The sequence below is a fragment of the Ictidomys tridecemlineatus genome, chromosome 9 (assembly GCF_052094955.1).
Source record: "Ictidomys tridecemlineatus isolate mIctTri1 chromosome 9, mIctTri1.hap1, whole genome shotgun sequence".
Classification (NCBI taxonomy): Eukaryota; Metazoa; Chordata; class Mammalia; order Rodentia; family Sciuridae; genus Ictidomys; species Ictidomys tridecemlineatus.
Genome location: NC_135485.1, coordinates 124,791,328 through 124,805,154, shown reverse-complemented (window position 1 = coordinate 124,805,154; position 13,827 = coordinate 124,791,328). Strand labels below are relative to the sequence as shown.

General features: G+C 43.8%; 1 protein-coding gene across 8 annotated transcripts in view; it reads left to right on the top strand.

Moving 5' to 3' along the window:
- Window positions 1-13,827, top strand: part of Dclk2 (doublecortin like kinase 2) — a 150,228-nt gene that overhangs the window by 122,612 nt on the left and 13,789 nt on the right. For all 8 annotated transcript variants that reach the window (XR_013426128.1, XM_005337588.5, XM_005337587.5 and 5 more), the window contains 4 exons: window positions 4,709-4,828; window positions 5,028-5,174; window positions 12,697-12,830; window positions 13,221-13,298. Coding sequence is in view for 7 of the 8 variants with exons in the window: in XM_005337588.5 (XP_005337645.1) it covers window positions 4,709-4,828; window positions 5,028-5,174; window positions 12,697-12,830; window positions 13,221-13,298 (479 nt within the window). In the remaining variant the exon portion in view is untranslated. The remainder of the gene's footprint in view (window positions 1-4,708; window positions 4,829-5,027; window positions 5,175-12,696; window positions 12,831-13,220; window positions 13,299-13,827) is intronic.

The following is a 13,827-nucleotide window of genomic DNA, read 5'->3' as shown; positions in this document are numbered from 1 at the left end:
ACAGGTTCTCAGGCTTGTGACCACGTCCCTCCAGTCTGTCTCCATCCCCATGTCACCTCTCTTCTGGGTGAGAGCTCCTGCCTTGTTCTTAGAAGACACTTGTGATGGCATTTAGAGCTTGTCCAGGTAATCCAGGGCTCTCTCTAAATTGCAGACCCCTTAACCATATCTCCAGAAGCCCTTTTTGCAAATAATCATATTTACAAATTCTAGGGATTAGCACTTGATATCTGTGGGTGGCCATCGTTCACCCCAGAAGTGGTCCTTGTAGTGATGGGAACATTTTGCCTCCTGTATTGTCCTCAGTAGTGTTTACTAAGCGGTACAGTTGCAGCTGTAAAGCCAGCGTTGAGCGGGAGGAGTGCATGAGGTGTGTGCTCATGCACACAAACACTTGGGTACCTGCTACGTGTTAGTGATGGGGCTGGCTGTGGAACACGCACTCTCAGTTCAGAGGAAGTGCACGACTGCTGGGAGACGGTGGAAGTCATCCTTCAAAAGGCCGACCGGTGCAGAGCAGGGGACAGTGGGAGCATGTGAGAGGGTCATCGAAGCTGGCCCTACTGAGCAGAGGGGGTGAGGTCCAGCCTGGTCCTGAGGAATAGATAGTAGATTACAAGAGGTGGGTAAAGTTCCAGACAGAAAATCACCTGTGCAAGTGCGAGAAGGCAGGACATTGGCAAGAGGGGTAGAAAGAGTGAGTGGACGGAGTGAGAGGCGCCTGCGGAGGTAGAGGGGCAGGAACTGGTGAGTGATGGGAGATCTTAGATGATGAGGGGAAAGCTTCAAATTGGTGGGATTTCCCCTTCTGCGGGGGGCAGCCAGCAAGAAAGAGAGGGCAGAGGAAAGGCCTGTTTGAGGCTGGGAAGGATGGAGACCAGAGGATTGGTTTGTTTTGAGAGAATTGTTGGCTTCCATAATCTGTTTCTCTGTCTCTCTCTTTGCTAAAAATTGCCTTGGCAGGGCTGGTGTGGTGGCTCCGTGGTGGAGCATGTGTGAGGCACTGGGTTCAATCCTCAGCACCTTAAAAATAAATAAATAAATAAAATATTGTATCCATTTACAATTAAAAGAAAAAACATTTTTAAAAAGTGCCATGGTCCACCGGGTGAGTGGCTCATACCTATAATTCTAGTGGCTCAGGTGGCTGAGGCAGGAGGATTACGAGTTCAAAGCCAGCCTCAGCAACTTAGCAAGGCTCTAAGCAACTTAGCAAGACTCTGTTTCTAAATAAAAATAGAAAAAAGGGCTGGGGATGTGGCTCGGTGGTTAAATACTCCTGGGTTCAATCCCTGGTACTAGTACTCCCCTCACCCCAACACACACACTCAAAATCACCAAGGTCAAAAGGTAAGGCCATGTCCTTTGCCAGGTTGGCAGTCTTGTCATTTACCCTCCTGCTGAGCTGCAGAACACTGCCTCGAAATGACTCACAGGTGAACTTTTTGGCATTAGAATTGTGAGTCCCCTAACATGAGTAACAGTGGATAATCAAATACTGTGAACAACCCCATTGCTCTGGGCCCAAGATGAGGCAGAACAAAAGTAATATTCATATGATATTTTAAAATATTCTTGAAAATGTAATTAGAGAATATTTTTAAATATTAGAAACGGGTTGCCTGAGAAATGGGGAGACAACGTCTATACTGACGTTTCTGGGAAGTGCTTTGGTTCGCTTCTGATGGTGATTGGTTTAGAAAGCGGAGTGTTGGTTCGTAGGCAGTTCCACAGGGATGGGAAGAGGTGGAGAAGCAGAGGCTCCCAGCTCCCACCTCCAATGGAGGCATTCCCTGTGCTTGGGGTCCTGGCCGTTGGCAGGTGGGTGCAGAGAGCGAGATGGTGGGTGATGGCGGAGGAAGCAGGGCTGCAGGGCTTGCTTGGTATTTGACACACAACCCTGCTGGTGGCCCTGGAGAAGTGCACAGTGTGACCCCCCAAGGCTTTCCACATGCCTTTGATTGAAAAAGATAATAACTTTGGGGAGGTTGTAGTTTGCTTGTGTGGCAGACATCTAACTTTAACTCCCAATTTGAGAGAGCTGCTTCGGGTCCTGGTGGTAGGGGTTACTTGACACATGTAAATTCACATCACAGTTAGAGACCTGGAGAAGCAAGTTTATAGACTCTTCCAACTTTGGAGAAAAGGAATTGGGGAGAAGAGTTGAAGTGATAGATACACTTAGCTTTTAAATGAAAAGCCTCAACTGGGCATGGTGACACGCATACTTGTAATACCAATATGACTTGGGAAGCTGAGGCGGGAGGATCACAGGTTTGATCAAAATTAAAAAAAAATAAATAAATGAAAAAGGGGGTTGGGGGTTGTAGCTCAGTGGTAGAGTGACCCTGGGTTCAATCCCTGGCACCATAAAATAAAAAGCCTATTTTACTACAGTGGTAGTAACTGTCATTGTCTTTGCTTCACATAAAAGTGAAACAAATCCATTTGCTTGCTTTTACATATAACTCTGCTTTTTTTAGTGTGACTGGGGACATACTTGGCACAGATGATCTAAATGCTTCAAAATGTGTGAATAAATGTGAAGGGTTTGCCAAGCCTTTCATTTGTGACGACAGCGTGGGGTGCACAGCTGCTTCCCGAGGGAGGGACAGGTCTCTGGCCGCCTGCTGCAGTGGACTGCTCTGTAACTTAGACAGATGGTACTTGGAAGCGGGGAGGAGGCCCTGTCCCTCCCTTCCCAGCGGTGGTTTGCGAGGTCTGAGGACTGCTGTGTTCTGGAAGGTTTGGAAGTGCTGAGTGAGTCCTAACTTAGTCAAAGACTTCCCAGCCTTGCTCTCTGTGTAGATTTCAGATTTTTCTTCTTACACGAAGCTTGGTGTGATTCTCCACCCCCAGGTCAGTGTGAATGCTACTGCTTGTAGCATTAAATATTTTCAGCTTTGTAGCTTTCATTTTCATTTAGAAAAATTCCAAGTTGAAGTTTACTGAAGCATTCCCCTTAGAAAAGCCATGTGTAGTGCGGGGGATGTAGATTCAGATGCCGGACACCTAGGTCCTACTCCAAGGACACTTCTAAGGATGAAGAGTTAAAAGATTACCCAAATACCTTACAGTGACCGACATGAGTGAGCAGATTTCTAGCCGTGGTTGGTTCCTTCCTTCTCTTTGCTTCTGCTTAGCGTTTGCGCTTCACCTGCCAACATTTATCGAGTGACTTCTTGGACGAGCGCGGTGCATTCCACGCTCGAGCAACACGACTGGCCATATGCAAGAGCTTGCAGCAGATTTTCTCTGAATGCTATTTATTTATTTGTCATAGTTAATATCTCCAGCTATCGTCAAAAAGGATTTGAGATGGCTTAGAGTAAAAATACATACATACATGGATACATGAAGACAAGAGAGGAACCGTAGATGGTATCCAACGAGGGATAAAATACTATATCAGAGCACTAAATTTTGCTCTGAGATTCGTAATGGAAAAGGCACAGGAGCAATATGAATGATATGGATGCACGTATCTATGTAGGTGTGTACATACATGTGTGTTTAGGTAGTGAATGATATTTCTCGTAAGGTACATTTTATGTAAAGGCTATGCAGTTTGAATTCCTAGAATGTGGTAAGAAGGCAATTAGCACATTTTATAGAGCATTCTCTAAATTCAAAATAATTCATCGTTGACATTAATGAGGATCAATAAATGTGGTATTGCCAAGGGGTTTTCATGTCTCATTTAAAATAAAGCAATCATTGCTCGTGATTCATGGCTTCACGTATTGAGAATGATTCCTTAATTTCTGTAAGTAAACATTTTGCTACAGCACAGATCCCAACTGCATTACTCACCAGGGCTGATAATCGGGTGGCATTTTCAGAGAAGTGATTAAGTTAAAATGAGAGTAGTGGTCCCCATGGCACTATGTGTTTTCAGATTTCTGAAATGCAAGATGAGCAGGACCAGCCATCTGGTGAAGGATTTCATATCTAGTTATAAAGGCAGGAAGTTTCTTTTTTTTTAATGAATTTCAGCACGGAAGTAAAATTCATATTGGTAATGGTTAAAAACTAAAAATGTTTAATGCCAGGTGTGTTATGTGCCATAAGCTTACCAAGTTTTTCTACATGCCTTGATGCCTTATCTTTTTTTTGGGGGGGTGGGTACTAGGGATTTGAACCAGGGGTTGTTTAACCACTAAGTCACATCCCCAGCCCTTTTAATTAACTAATTAATTTTTTTAAATTTTTGAGACAAGGTCTCACTAAATTGCTTACAGCCTGGCTAAGTTGCTGAGGCTGGCTTTGAACTTACGATCCTCCTGCCTCAGCCTCCTGAGTCGTTGGGATTACAGGCATGTGCCACTGCATCCAGGTGCACATGCCTCATCCTTACTTTGGAGTATGTAGTGGAATTAAAAGTGGTCCACTGACTTGCAAATCACAGTGCTATGTGCCCACGCTTTCACCAGTCACAGCCCCTGAGTTGAAGCAATATGCTTTATGTTCCAGAGAAGCACCTCTGAGCTTCTGGGGCACGTTCAGAGGTCTGGTTCTTTTTGGCAGTGACAATAAGACATCCGCACTGGCCTGTCCTGTCCTGTAGGAGCCAAGTAGGTGGGGGATGTGGTTACATCTCTGTGTCAAGAGATGCCTCCTTGGCCTCGGGTCTACCGGAGTGTTATCCACAGGGACGGGGCAGAGGGTGCTGTGGGCTCTGACCCTCTCTGCACCCTTCACTTGACAGGAACACCTGATTGAGAACGAAGTGTCGATACTGCGCAGAGTGAAACACCCCAACATCATCATGCTCGTCGAGGAGATGGAGACGGCGACCGAGCTCTTCCTGGTGATGGAACTGGTCAAGGTAAGGAGATGCTCAATCCCCTCGGCGCCCGATCCCAGGGCTTCACAGTGTTCCTGGAAGGCCTGATCAGACACGTGTCTTGCTGCCTGTAACTTTCCTTGTTCACAATCGTCAGTTTTAGCAGCACCTGAAGCACTTCCTTGGCCTTCAATGGACTGCACCGCTGATGTTTTGCTGAGTTCTTTTCCATATCCTTCAGGGTGGAGACCTCTTTGATGCAATTACTTCTTCAACCAAGTACACGGAGAGAGATGGCAGCGCCATGGTGTACAACCTGGCCAACGCCCTCAGGTATCTCCACAGCCTCAGCATCGTGCACAGAGACATCAAGCCAGAGAACCTCTTGGTACGTCGTCTTCCTGTCTTTTGTTTCACCTTGTACTGTTTGTCCTTTAAAATGATCGTATCATGTGCAAGCAAGCAGTGACGGACCAGGATCTAAACCAGTCCTGTAGTAAGAGCTCAGGTCCTGCAGCAGGAGTCAAGTCAGTGACCTTAAAATACTAATAGTTTATTGAACTGATTTGCATTTACTGTTTACCAGACATTAGATGTTTTGATTGATTTCCATTTTTTTAATGTATTTATTTTATTTATTTGTTTTTATTTGGTGCTAAGGATTGAACCTAGGGCCTCACATGTGCTAGGTGAGTGTTCTACGCTGAGCCACAACCCCAATCCCTATAGCAATGATATTGACTGAAGAAAGAAGAGCATGAAATTTATTTTATGGGTCAAATATTCTGTAAAATAAATTTGGAGAAAGAAGTAGAGATTCCTAGGAGACCAAAGTAAAACATGGAGGTTCCTTTAAGTGCAGGAGAGAATTTTGGAAATAGTCCTGTCCGTCTCAGTTTTACAGTGTGAAAATTGAGACCAGGAGATGCTATTTTTTCTTGGAAGTGCATTATCCTATTGTTCTACAGGAGGAAAAGCCTTGTTCATTACTATGATACTCAGGGATCACCATAAATGTCCCAGTCTACTTTTCCAGCCTCCTCTCCTGTCATAACTCACCTCCACAGTGTGCCTTGATAACAACACAGCTTGCTCGTGGGGAGCCAGTCCTTGTGACCACACTGCAGAGGGAGTCTAGAGAAGCTAGTGGAATTTTGCATGCACACATCCCTCTAAACACACGCTGGACAGTTGACTTCTCCCACCTTTTTGGGCTGAGTATCGTACTTAGCACTTGGGAGGTGAGGTTAGCCGAGTGTTCTGCACCATGGCAACCCAAACTCCTCCCCAGCAGCCCAGCCTGACCTCCGTTGCTTCTGTCCATCCTGGTCGCCATTGCAGCATCCCCTCTCCCCTCAGTGTGGCAAACCTGTTCCTCTTGTGAGATGCTAAGAGCAAGAGTTAGATCTTCAACTTGACCCCCGATGCTCGGAGCAGGGCTTAGCTCCGGTTACCTCAGGCCCCTGCTGCACTTGCCACGGTGTTGGGGTTTATCTTCCACTCGACCGTCCTTCAGGTGTAAGCACCACAGAGTCGAGGTTGATGTCGTCTCAGTTTCCTTTTCATCTCCAATCCCTTGGACAGGACCGTGTGAACACACCGTGGATGTGCAGAGGTCGCTCAGCTGGCCGGGAGCTGGCACTTGAACACAGGTCTGGATGCCCTGCTCGGGCTTGCACCACCCACGTGGTTGTTCAAAGATATGTGTGCAGCCTTTGGAGCCGTCCCAGGGATTTTAATTGTTTTTTTAATCCAGAATTTTCATTTTCCCTTTTTGGTAATAGCATTTGATAATTTCTCAATGTCCATCTAAAAGTATGTGCATTTTTAAAAATATTTATTTTTTAGTTTTAGGTGGTCACAATATCTTTTATTTTTATATGGTGCTGAGAACCCAGTGCCTCACGCATGCTAGATGAGCGCGCTACCACTGAGCCACATCCCAGCCCCCATTTTTTTTAAAACTATCATCTGCCTTGAGGAAATTAAACAGATTGGGTATCCCAACCCCAAAATTCAAAATCCAAAATCCTCCAAAGTGTGCAACTTTTAAGTACCAATGTGTCACAATATTCCACACCATGAAACTTTGTTTTATGAACAAAATTATTTAAAATATTGTAAATGAAACATAAATTAATTTGTGTTGAACTTGGACCTCATCCCCTAAATATTATATATATGAAAATATTCCAAAATATAAAACATTTATGGTTCTGTGCATTTTTTTTTAAATAAGTGAACAAATTCTTTAGTGTCAAGGTTTTGCATCAACTGATGGGGAGACAGATTTACTGTTTTTTTTCCACTTTTTTCTTTTTCTTGATAACTAGGTCTCAGTAGTTATACACTGTAGTTGGGTTCATCCTAACAAACTCAGACATGCATGGAAATTGATTTTGGTTCATGATCCTCCCTTTTTCCTCCCCCTGTTGTGCATTTGTTTTTTAAGAGAAGGGATCTCACTACCTTGCTCAGACTGGCCTCAATCTCCTGGGCTCCAACCACCCTACTGCCTTAGTTTCCTGTGTAGCGAGGACTATGTATGCACATAGTCCTTGTCCACTAATATGGCTTATTTGCTGGAATGAATCTTGGGACTTTGAACATGCTAAGCAAGTGTTCCACCACGAGCTATATCCACAGCCCCCCAAGCCTTTTTGATATGGGATGTTCAACCTGAATTTCATTTTTACATGTTCCAATTGGAAAAAAATCCCTGCTGTATTAAAAAAAAAAGTTACATTCTGACTCTGTCTTCAAACTCTAATGAGGAAAAGAGACAGAGGTGCAAGTTAAGCCTCAGGATAAGAGCAAAAGTGTGGTGTTCACGTCTCCAAACAGACTTCTCACTATTACGTCTAGCAGCAGCTGCCAGGCCCCTCCACTGTCTGACTGAGCTTGGCCAGGGGCTTTACAAGCAAAGGTGACAGGGCTTCCTCCAGATGTGGCTGTAGTTTTGTATTATTGAGAATGCCCCTTGACTCCTTGCTCTGCACAGCCCCTTCCTACTGTTCTCTGTGAACATGGAAGCCATAGATTTCTGGGGAAGGACTGGTTACCCTGAGCCAACCTGTCCTACAGCTCTGATTGCCAAGGCCCAAGGAGGAAGGAGATGAGCATTACAGAGTGTCCATTTTCCAACTCATTGGTCCCACTCACCACCCCTTCTGCTCATGGTCCCTCCCCCTCCCTCTCCCACCCGCTGGCTGGTTGGTTTCTGTGCAGTGCTGGGTGGGGGGGCGGGGCAGGAACCCAGGGCCTTGTGCATTTGAGGCAAGCACTGTACCAGGGAGCTCCACCCTCTGCCTGCCACTTGGTTTCTTAACACTTATGAAGTCTCCTTAGAATCTGAACCCAGTATTCCCTCCTCATGTTGTACATCAAGGATAGATGATATGATCAGTATGGCTGTTTCTAACAACAGAGAGTGATCAGGAAATCGGAATCAAGTTTCTTATCTAGTCTAATCTGTCCTAAATGAATGTTCACCTCTTCCAAAATCTGAACCAACCTCCATGTGCTATCCAAAGGGGAGAATGAAGGTGATAAAACTGACATTCAGGTGATGCTGATGTGTGATGTAGCAAGGCCAGGGGATCAGGCCCAGAAACAGCCTCAGATGCACATACGTAAGTAAGGTGTGCCAGCCATTGAGAACCTACTGGCTCACTCATCTGCCTCTGGGCTTAGTCAGCAGGTCTGCATTGGCCTTGGGGGAAAAAGTGTCATCGGGACCCTAAACAGAAATACCCAGAGCAACTGCCAGCCTCTCCCTGTCTAAGAACTAATTCAGTTTTTAAACACCAGAGCATTCAGACATCTGATTTGCATCCCCTTCCCTGGTAGCAGTGTCATAATTTAAAACCTTGCCAGCAGAGATGTATGGGTCGCTGTGTCAGGGAGCACAGGGGTGGCCGTTAATGCTGTGAGTTACAGCCCGGCAGTGCTCTGTCAGAGTTAACTATGAGAGACCAGTGATAAATTCCACCTTTTCCAGGAGTTCTGGGGACAGGGGAGAGAAGAGGGTTGGTTTCTCCTATTTGAAGTCCTTCTAAATCATTACACTGACATTTTATTTAGAGAGCATGCAGTGCTCACTTGGTATGGGGGACCTGCATTCCTCACATATTTTATTTTTGCATTCCAAGAGCAACTTTTGTTAGAGCATCTCTCGGTGTGTGGTGGGGCATTTGAACACTGCGGGGCTGGAGCTCTCACAGTTGCCATTGAAATCCACTCCCAACCTGTGCACGTGCAGCCGGCCGTCAGGGCTCTGGCAGCCGTGTTCAGAGGCAGGGTGTACTGCAGAATGGTGTGGCTGTAAGAAAGGAAGTCGGTAGCAAGGGTCCTGGCTGAAAACCCTGTTTGGCCACTTATCGATAGCTGGAGTTCTGCTATTGTGTCTCAGTTTCCTCATCTGTGAAATGGAAATAATAGTGCTGTAATTGCCCCGTGGGCTCACTACAGAAGTCCACTAAGATAAAGTTTGGGAAAATATTTTTAGCTACAGAGTCCTTGAAAATGCCTTGGAGTCCCTGTTCATTTATTCACCTCATTATTATGGTCAATTGTCAGTTTCGTTTCTTCTCACTCTTTTTTTTTTGGTGCTGGGGGTGGAACCCAGGGCTTCAGGAATGATGCTAGCCAAGTGCTCCACTACCGAGCTAAACCCCCAGCCCTGAAGTCAGTTTTCCTTATTTCTTTTGGCAGTGCTGGGGAGGGAAGCCAGGGCCTGGGGCGGACTGGGCAGGTGCTCTATCACTGAGCTACACCCCCAACCCTAAAGTCAGTGTTTTAAAAGGAATGCTATCAATACAACATATATTTAATTTTTCTTCCTTCTTTGGAGAGAATCTCCAGGTAAGATTTGAAAGTGACTCATATTTTACATATTTTCTTTTGTGTGTAGCATTGGGGAGAGATGAATCAGGCTTGTCTGCCCCTCAGGGCACGTCCCTTTTGGTGTTTGGTCAAGGAGCACCGCTTGCCCAGATATAATTCAGCGACTATAGACTGTTTAATCCCTTCCTACTTATGCCCTTGCATCTGACTCTGAATTCTTTATGGGTTTGTGAAAAATGGGGCTTCAGGGACTTTCGAGATTCCAACAGCAACTCTAAAATACCCCTAGGCATCTCCAAATTGAGTGTTTAATATAAACGCTATTTTTCAAAACTGGTACCTAATGAGTGTGTTTTTAAGTTGTATAAACAAAATAACAATGACATCAGTAAGATTTTTTTTTTTTTGACTCACGATACAGACATTTAGGAAATTGTGCTTATAATGTTCTTATCGCTGAAGTTACTTAGGGAATTTCTAATGTCTGGGTTTCAGTAAATGCATCATAAATCCTAACTGTAATTATAGTAGATTGTTCTTGTTAATGTCTACGTCTAAGTCTAGTGAATAGAAAGTTGTCTTAAGTCTATGAGATGAGTAAGAACCTAGACTCTGGGACTTTAGGCTAAATCATTAATATCTTTGAATATGTTTCTGCTGACTCAAAATAGAAATATCTGAGCTGGACATAAAATTCTCACCACTAATCCTCCTATGATACTTTTAAGTCATAAAGATGTATATATAATAAGCATGGAAGAAGTGATGAAAATACCAAGGTAAAAACTGTTCTTACTCAGATGAGGTCTTTGCAGGTAAGGGAGGTGTTATGCTGTCATACTTTATAAAATACCTGTAAAGCCTGGGGAACCCTTGGCATGGGGAGCCCTGGGATCTTGATGCTTTTTGTTGCTGACCTTATAAATCAGCCACCACCAAGTTTCAGACTAACAGATGACATTGTTAGCATCCTTGTCTGGAAAGAACATTTTCTAGACTTTTCTCCTCTAGTTAGTAGTGGTTGAGGTGAAAATCTGGTTCATCCCATAGTAAAATGAGAGCAAAAGCAAACAAAATATACTTAATATACAAAAAGAGAAAGGCAGTGTAGACGAGGTCTCTGAAATTATTTTTCTCTGAAATTCATTATTTATTTTTAAATTATACACACACACACACATACACATATACACACATATATATTTTAGTTGCTGATAGACCTTTATTTTATTTATATGTGGTGCGGAGAATCGAACCCAGTGCCTCACACATGCCAGGCAAACGCGCTACCACTGAGCCCCAGCCCTAGTCCTGAAATTCATCATTTTTAAAGTAGGCACCCAAGAGACAGATGATATCAGCAAATTAAAGACTACACAGGGGACTGGGGTTGTGGCTCAGGAGTAGAACACTTGCCTAGCATGTGTGAGGCACTGGGTTCGTTCCCCGGCACCACATAAAAATAAAAAAACAAATAAATAAAGGTATTGTGTCCATCTACAACTAAAAAAAAATTTTAAAAAAGACTACACAGTCAAATCCAAATTAAGCTGTTTATATATATAAATACATATATATGTACACGTGTATATACATATATGCACACATACAGACACACATGTATATGTGTGTGTGTGCTTGCTTCTGAAGCTATTGATTTAGAATGTAACTTTCAGATTTTTATCCCATAAGGAAAAGTTGCTTTTATATAAAAATCATTTTTCTTAATTATAGAACTAATACATGGTCATTATAAATGTTTTGCAAACTACTGAAAAGCATAAATAAGAAAATTAAGATAATCCTTAATGCAACTTCTTGTTAACATTTGGGGCATTATATTTCATATATGATTTTTTTTACTTTATATAATATATTGAATGTCATTCATATGATATTTATTTGAAAAGTGCTTATTAGCAACTGTATAATATTTTACTATGCAAATCACTATAAATACCACTGCCCTGTTAAAGGTTTGTGTTGCTTCCAGTTTCTAATCATACGTAAATCCTGATATTAACGTCCCTATGTTGGGCCTTTGGGTCTTTTTTCCCTTAGGATAGATTTTTTACCTGCAGATTTACTGGGTCAAAGGTTATGAACAATGTTAAGATTCTTGATAGCACTGCAGACATGCTTCAGTTGAAGCATATATGTTCACCTCTTCACCAGCGTTTTTAAACCTTTTCCCGGGTGATAATTATGTCATCAGCCAATCCTCCCAGGAACTGGAGGCAGCGTTTACTGAACCCTGATCTGTGTTTGCCACAGTATGCCTTCACACCAGCTCCACCAGGAAAGGCTGAGTATCTCTGCACTTCCCAGATCTGCTCAGAGAGGTGAAGCGATGTTCACAGGTCATACAGCCAGGAGATGAGTAGAGCTGTGATTCAGATGGAGGCTAATCCCAAAGTCCATTCCCCACCCCCCAAACTTCCAGGGTTTTCCCCTATATAATATTTGCATTTTGGGCTAGGGGTGTAGCTCAGTAGTAGAGTGTTTGCTTAGTCCTGGGTTCCATCCCCAGCACTGCCAAACAAAACAAACAAACAAAAAGTTTATGATATTTATATTTTATATTTTATCATTGTATAGAAAATAAGGCTGCCATCCCCACCCCTAATTTTATTTCCTAGAGTAAACTTTAATGACTCCTGAAGTACTCTGGTGGTTTAATAAGCACCCTTCCTTTGGCTGTCCAGTGCCTTGCACACAGTCAGTACTAAATAAAGGTCAGTTTCCTGCCTCCAGGCTTCCAGGCCCCTCAAGCCCATCACATAAGCAGCCACCTGTCCGTGGGAGCAAGCACAGTGGTTCCTTAGGTTCCTAGGGTAGTTTACTTTCTGCAAAGATGGAAAATAGTGTCTTCCAAATTTCACAGTCAAGCAAAATCCCTGAAGAGAAGAATCAAAGATCAGAGACAACTCGTGGTGTTCATATCACACGGAGTGAATTCTTCTGAGTTGACTGATAAGTGTACCTGTCTTTTCCGCTTCATTTTGAGGGCCCTCTTGAAGTTGCTTTGGGGGAACCTTCTGACTGTAGGCTGCTTTCTGCTGCAGGTGTGTGAATATCCCGATGGAACCAAGTCTTTGAAACTGGGAGACTTTGGGCTGGCCACGGTGGTGGAAGGCCCTTTGTACACGGTCTGTGGCACGCCGACTTACGTGGCCCCTGAAATCATCGCTGAGACCGGGTAAGAGCCCTGGTGGTTGTTAGTGCTTTAACTCTGGGGTGGGGGCGGGTGGAGTACGTTTTTGTGGCAACTGTGCTTGTGTGTTGAGTGCTTCCTGTGAAGGCGAGAAGTGAGGCAGTGTGGCCTGCACTATGACTTTGACGTCAGGAACTTGAGTTTGTGCTTACCTGGCCAAGAGCCCTACGCCGGGACTTTTGCCCCGGAGACAGTGTTTGTCATTGAACAAGAGTCACCAAGATTGTAGTTAGGTTGAAAGAGAAACAGATGACTTTGACCAAAGGCTGATTCATTCTTCTACATGAAATGAACACTTTGATGACCCCCAATCTTTCCCTCCATGGAGGGTATTTGGGGACTGTATCTCATTCCTTCCTTCCTCTGTTTCCCCAGCTATGGCCTGAAGGTGGACATTTGGGCGGCTGGTGTGATCACTTACATACTTCTATGTGGATTCCCACCATTCCGAAGGTCAGTGGTGCTTTGGGTGACTCTATTGGGATTATACATTCTCCGATGCTTTATTCCTGGCAGTTGGGATCAGAAACTGGTTGGCCAATAAAAATGTTAAACATTGTAAAGGCATCTTTCACTTTTTCATCTTAATTTACAGCCTGTCAATGTGTATTCATTGACCACACCTTTTTTGTTGGTTTGTTTTGTTTTGTTTTAGGAGTTGGACTTCATACCTGCTGAGCACCCACTCTAGCTACACCCCAGCCTGACCACACTTCAGATGAGAGGCAAGGCCTCTGCTTTGCGTATGGTCCTGAGTTTCTTGTGGCCATTCTTTCATACAGTATATCCATAATTTCAGGGTCTACGATTTCTAGTTTCTCAGTCTTTTTAAGTAAGAGTACAACTTAAAAATCCTTGTGAAGTAGCTGAATCCTTTCAGGTAGACTTTTACCCCCAGTTGTCAATAATGGTCACTTTTACTTAATTTGATAGTTTTTTCTTAAACAGTTCACTTTTTGTGTAATCTTTACAAAGTTTTCAA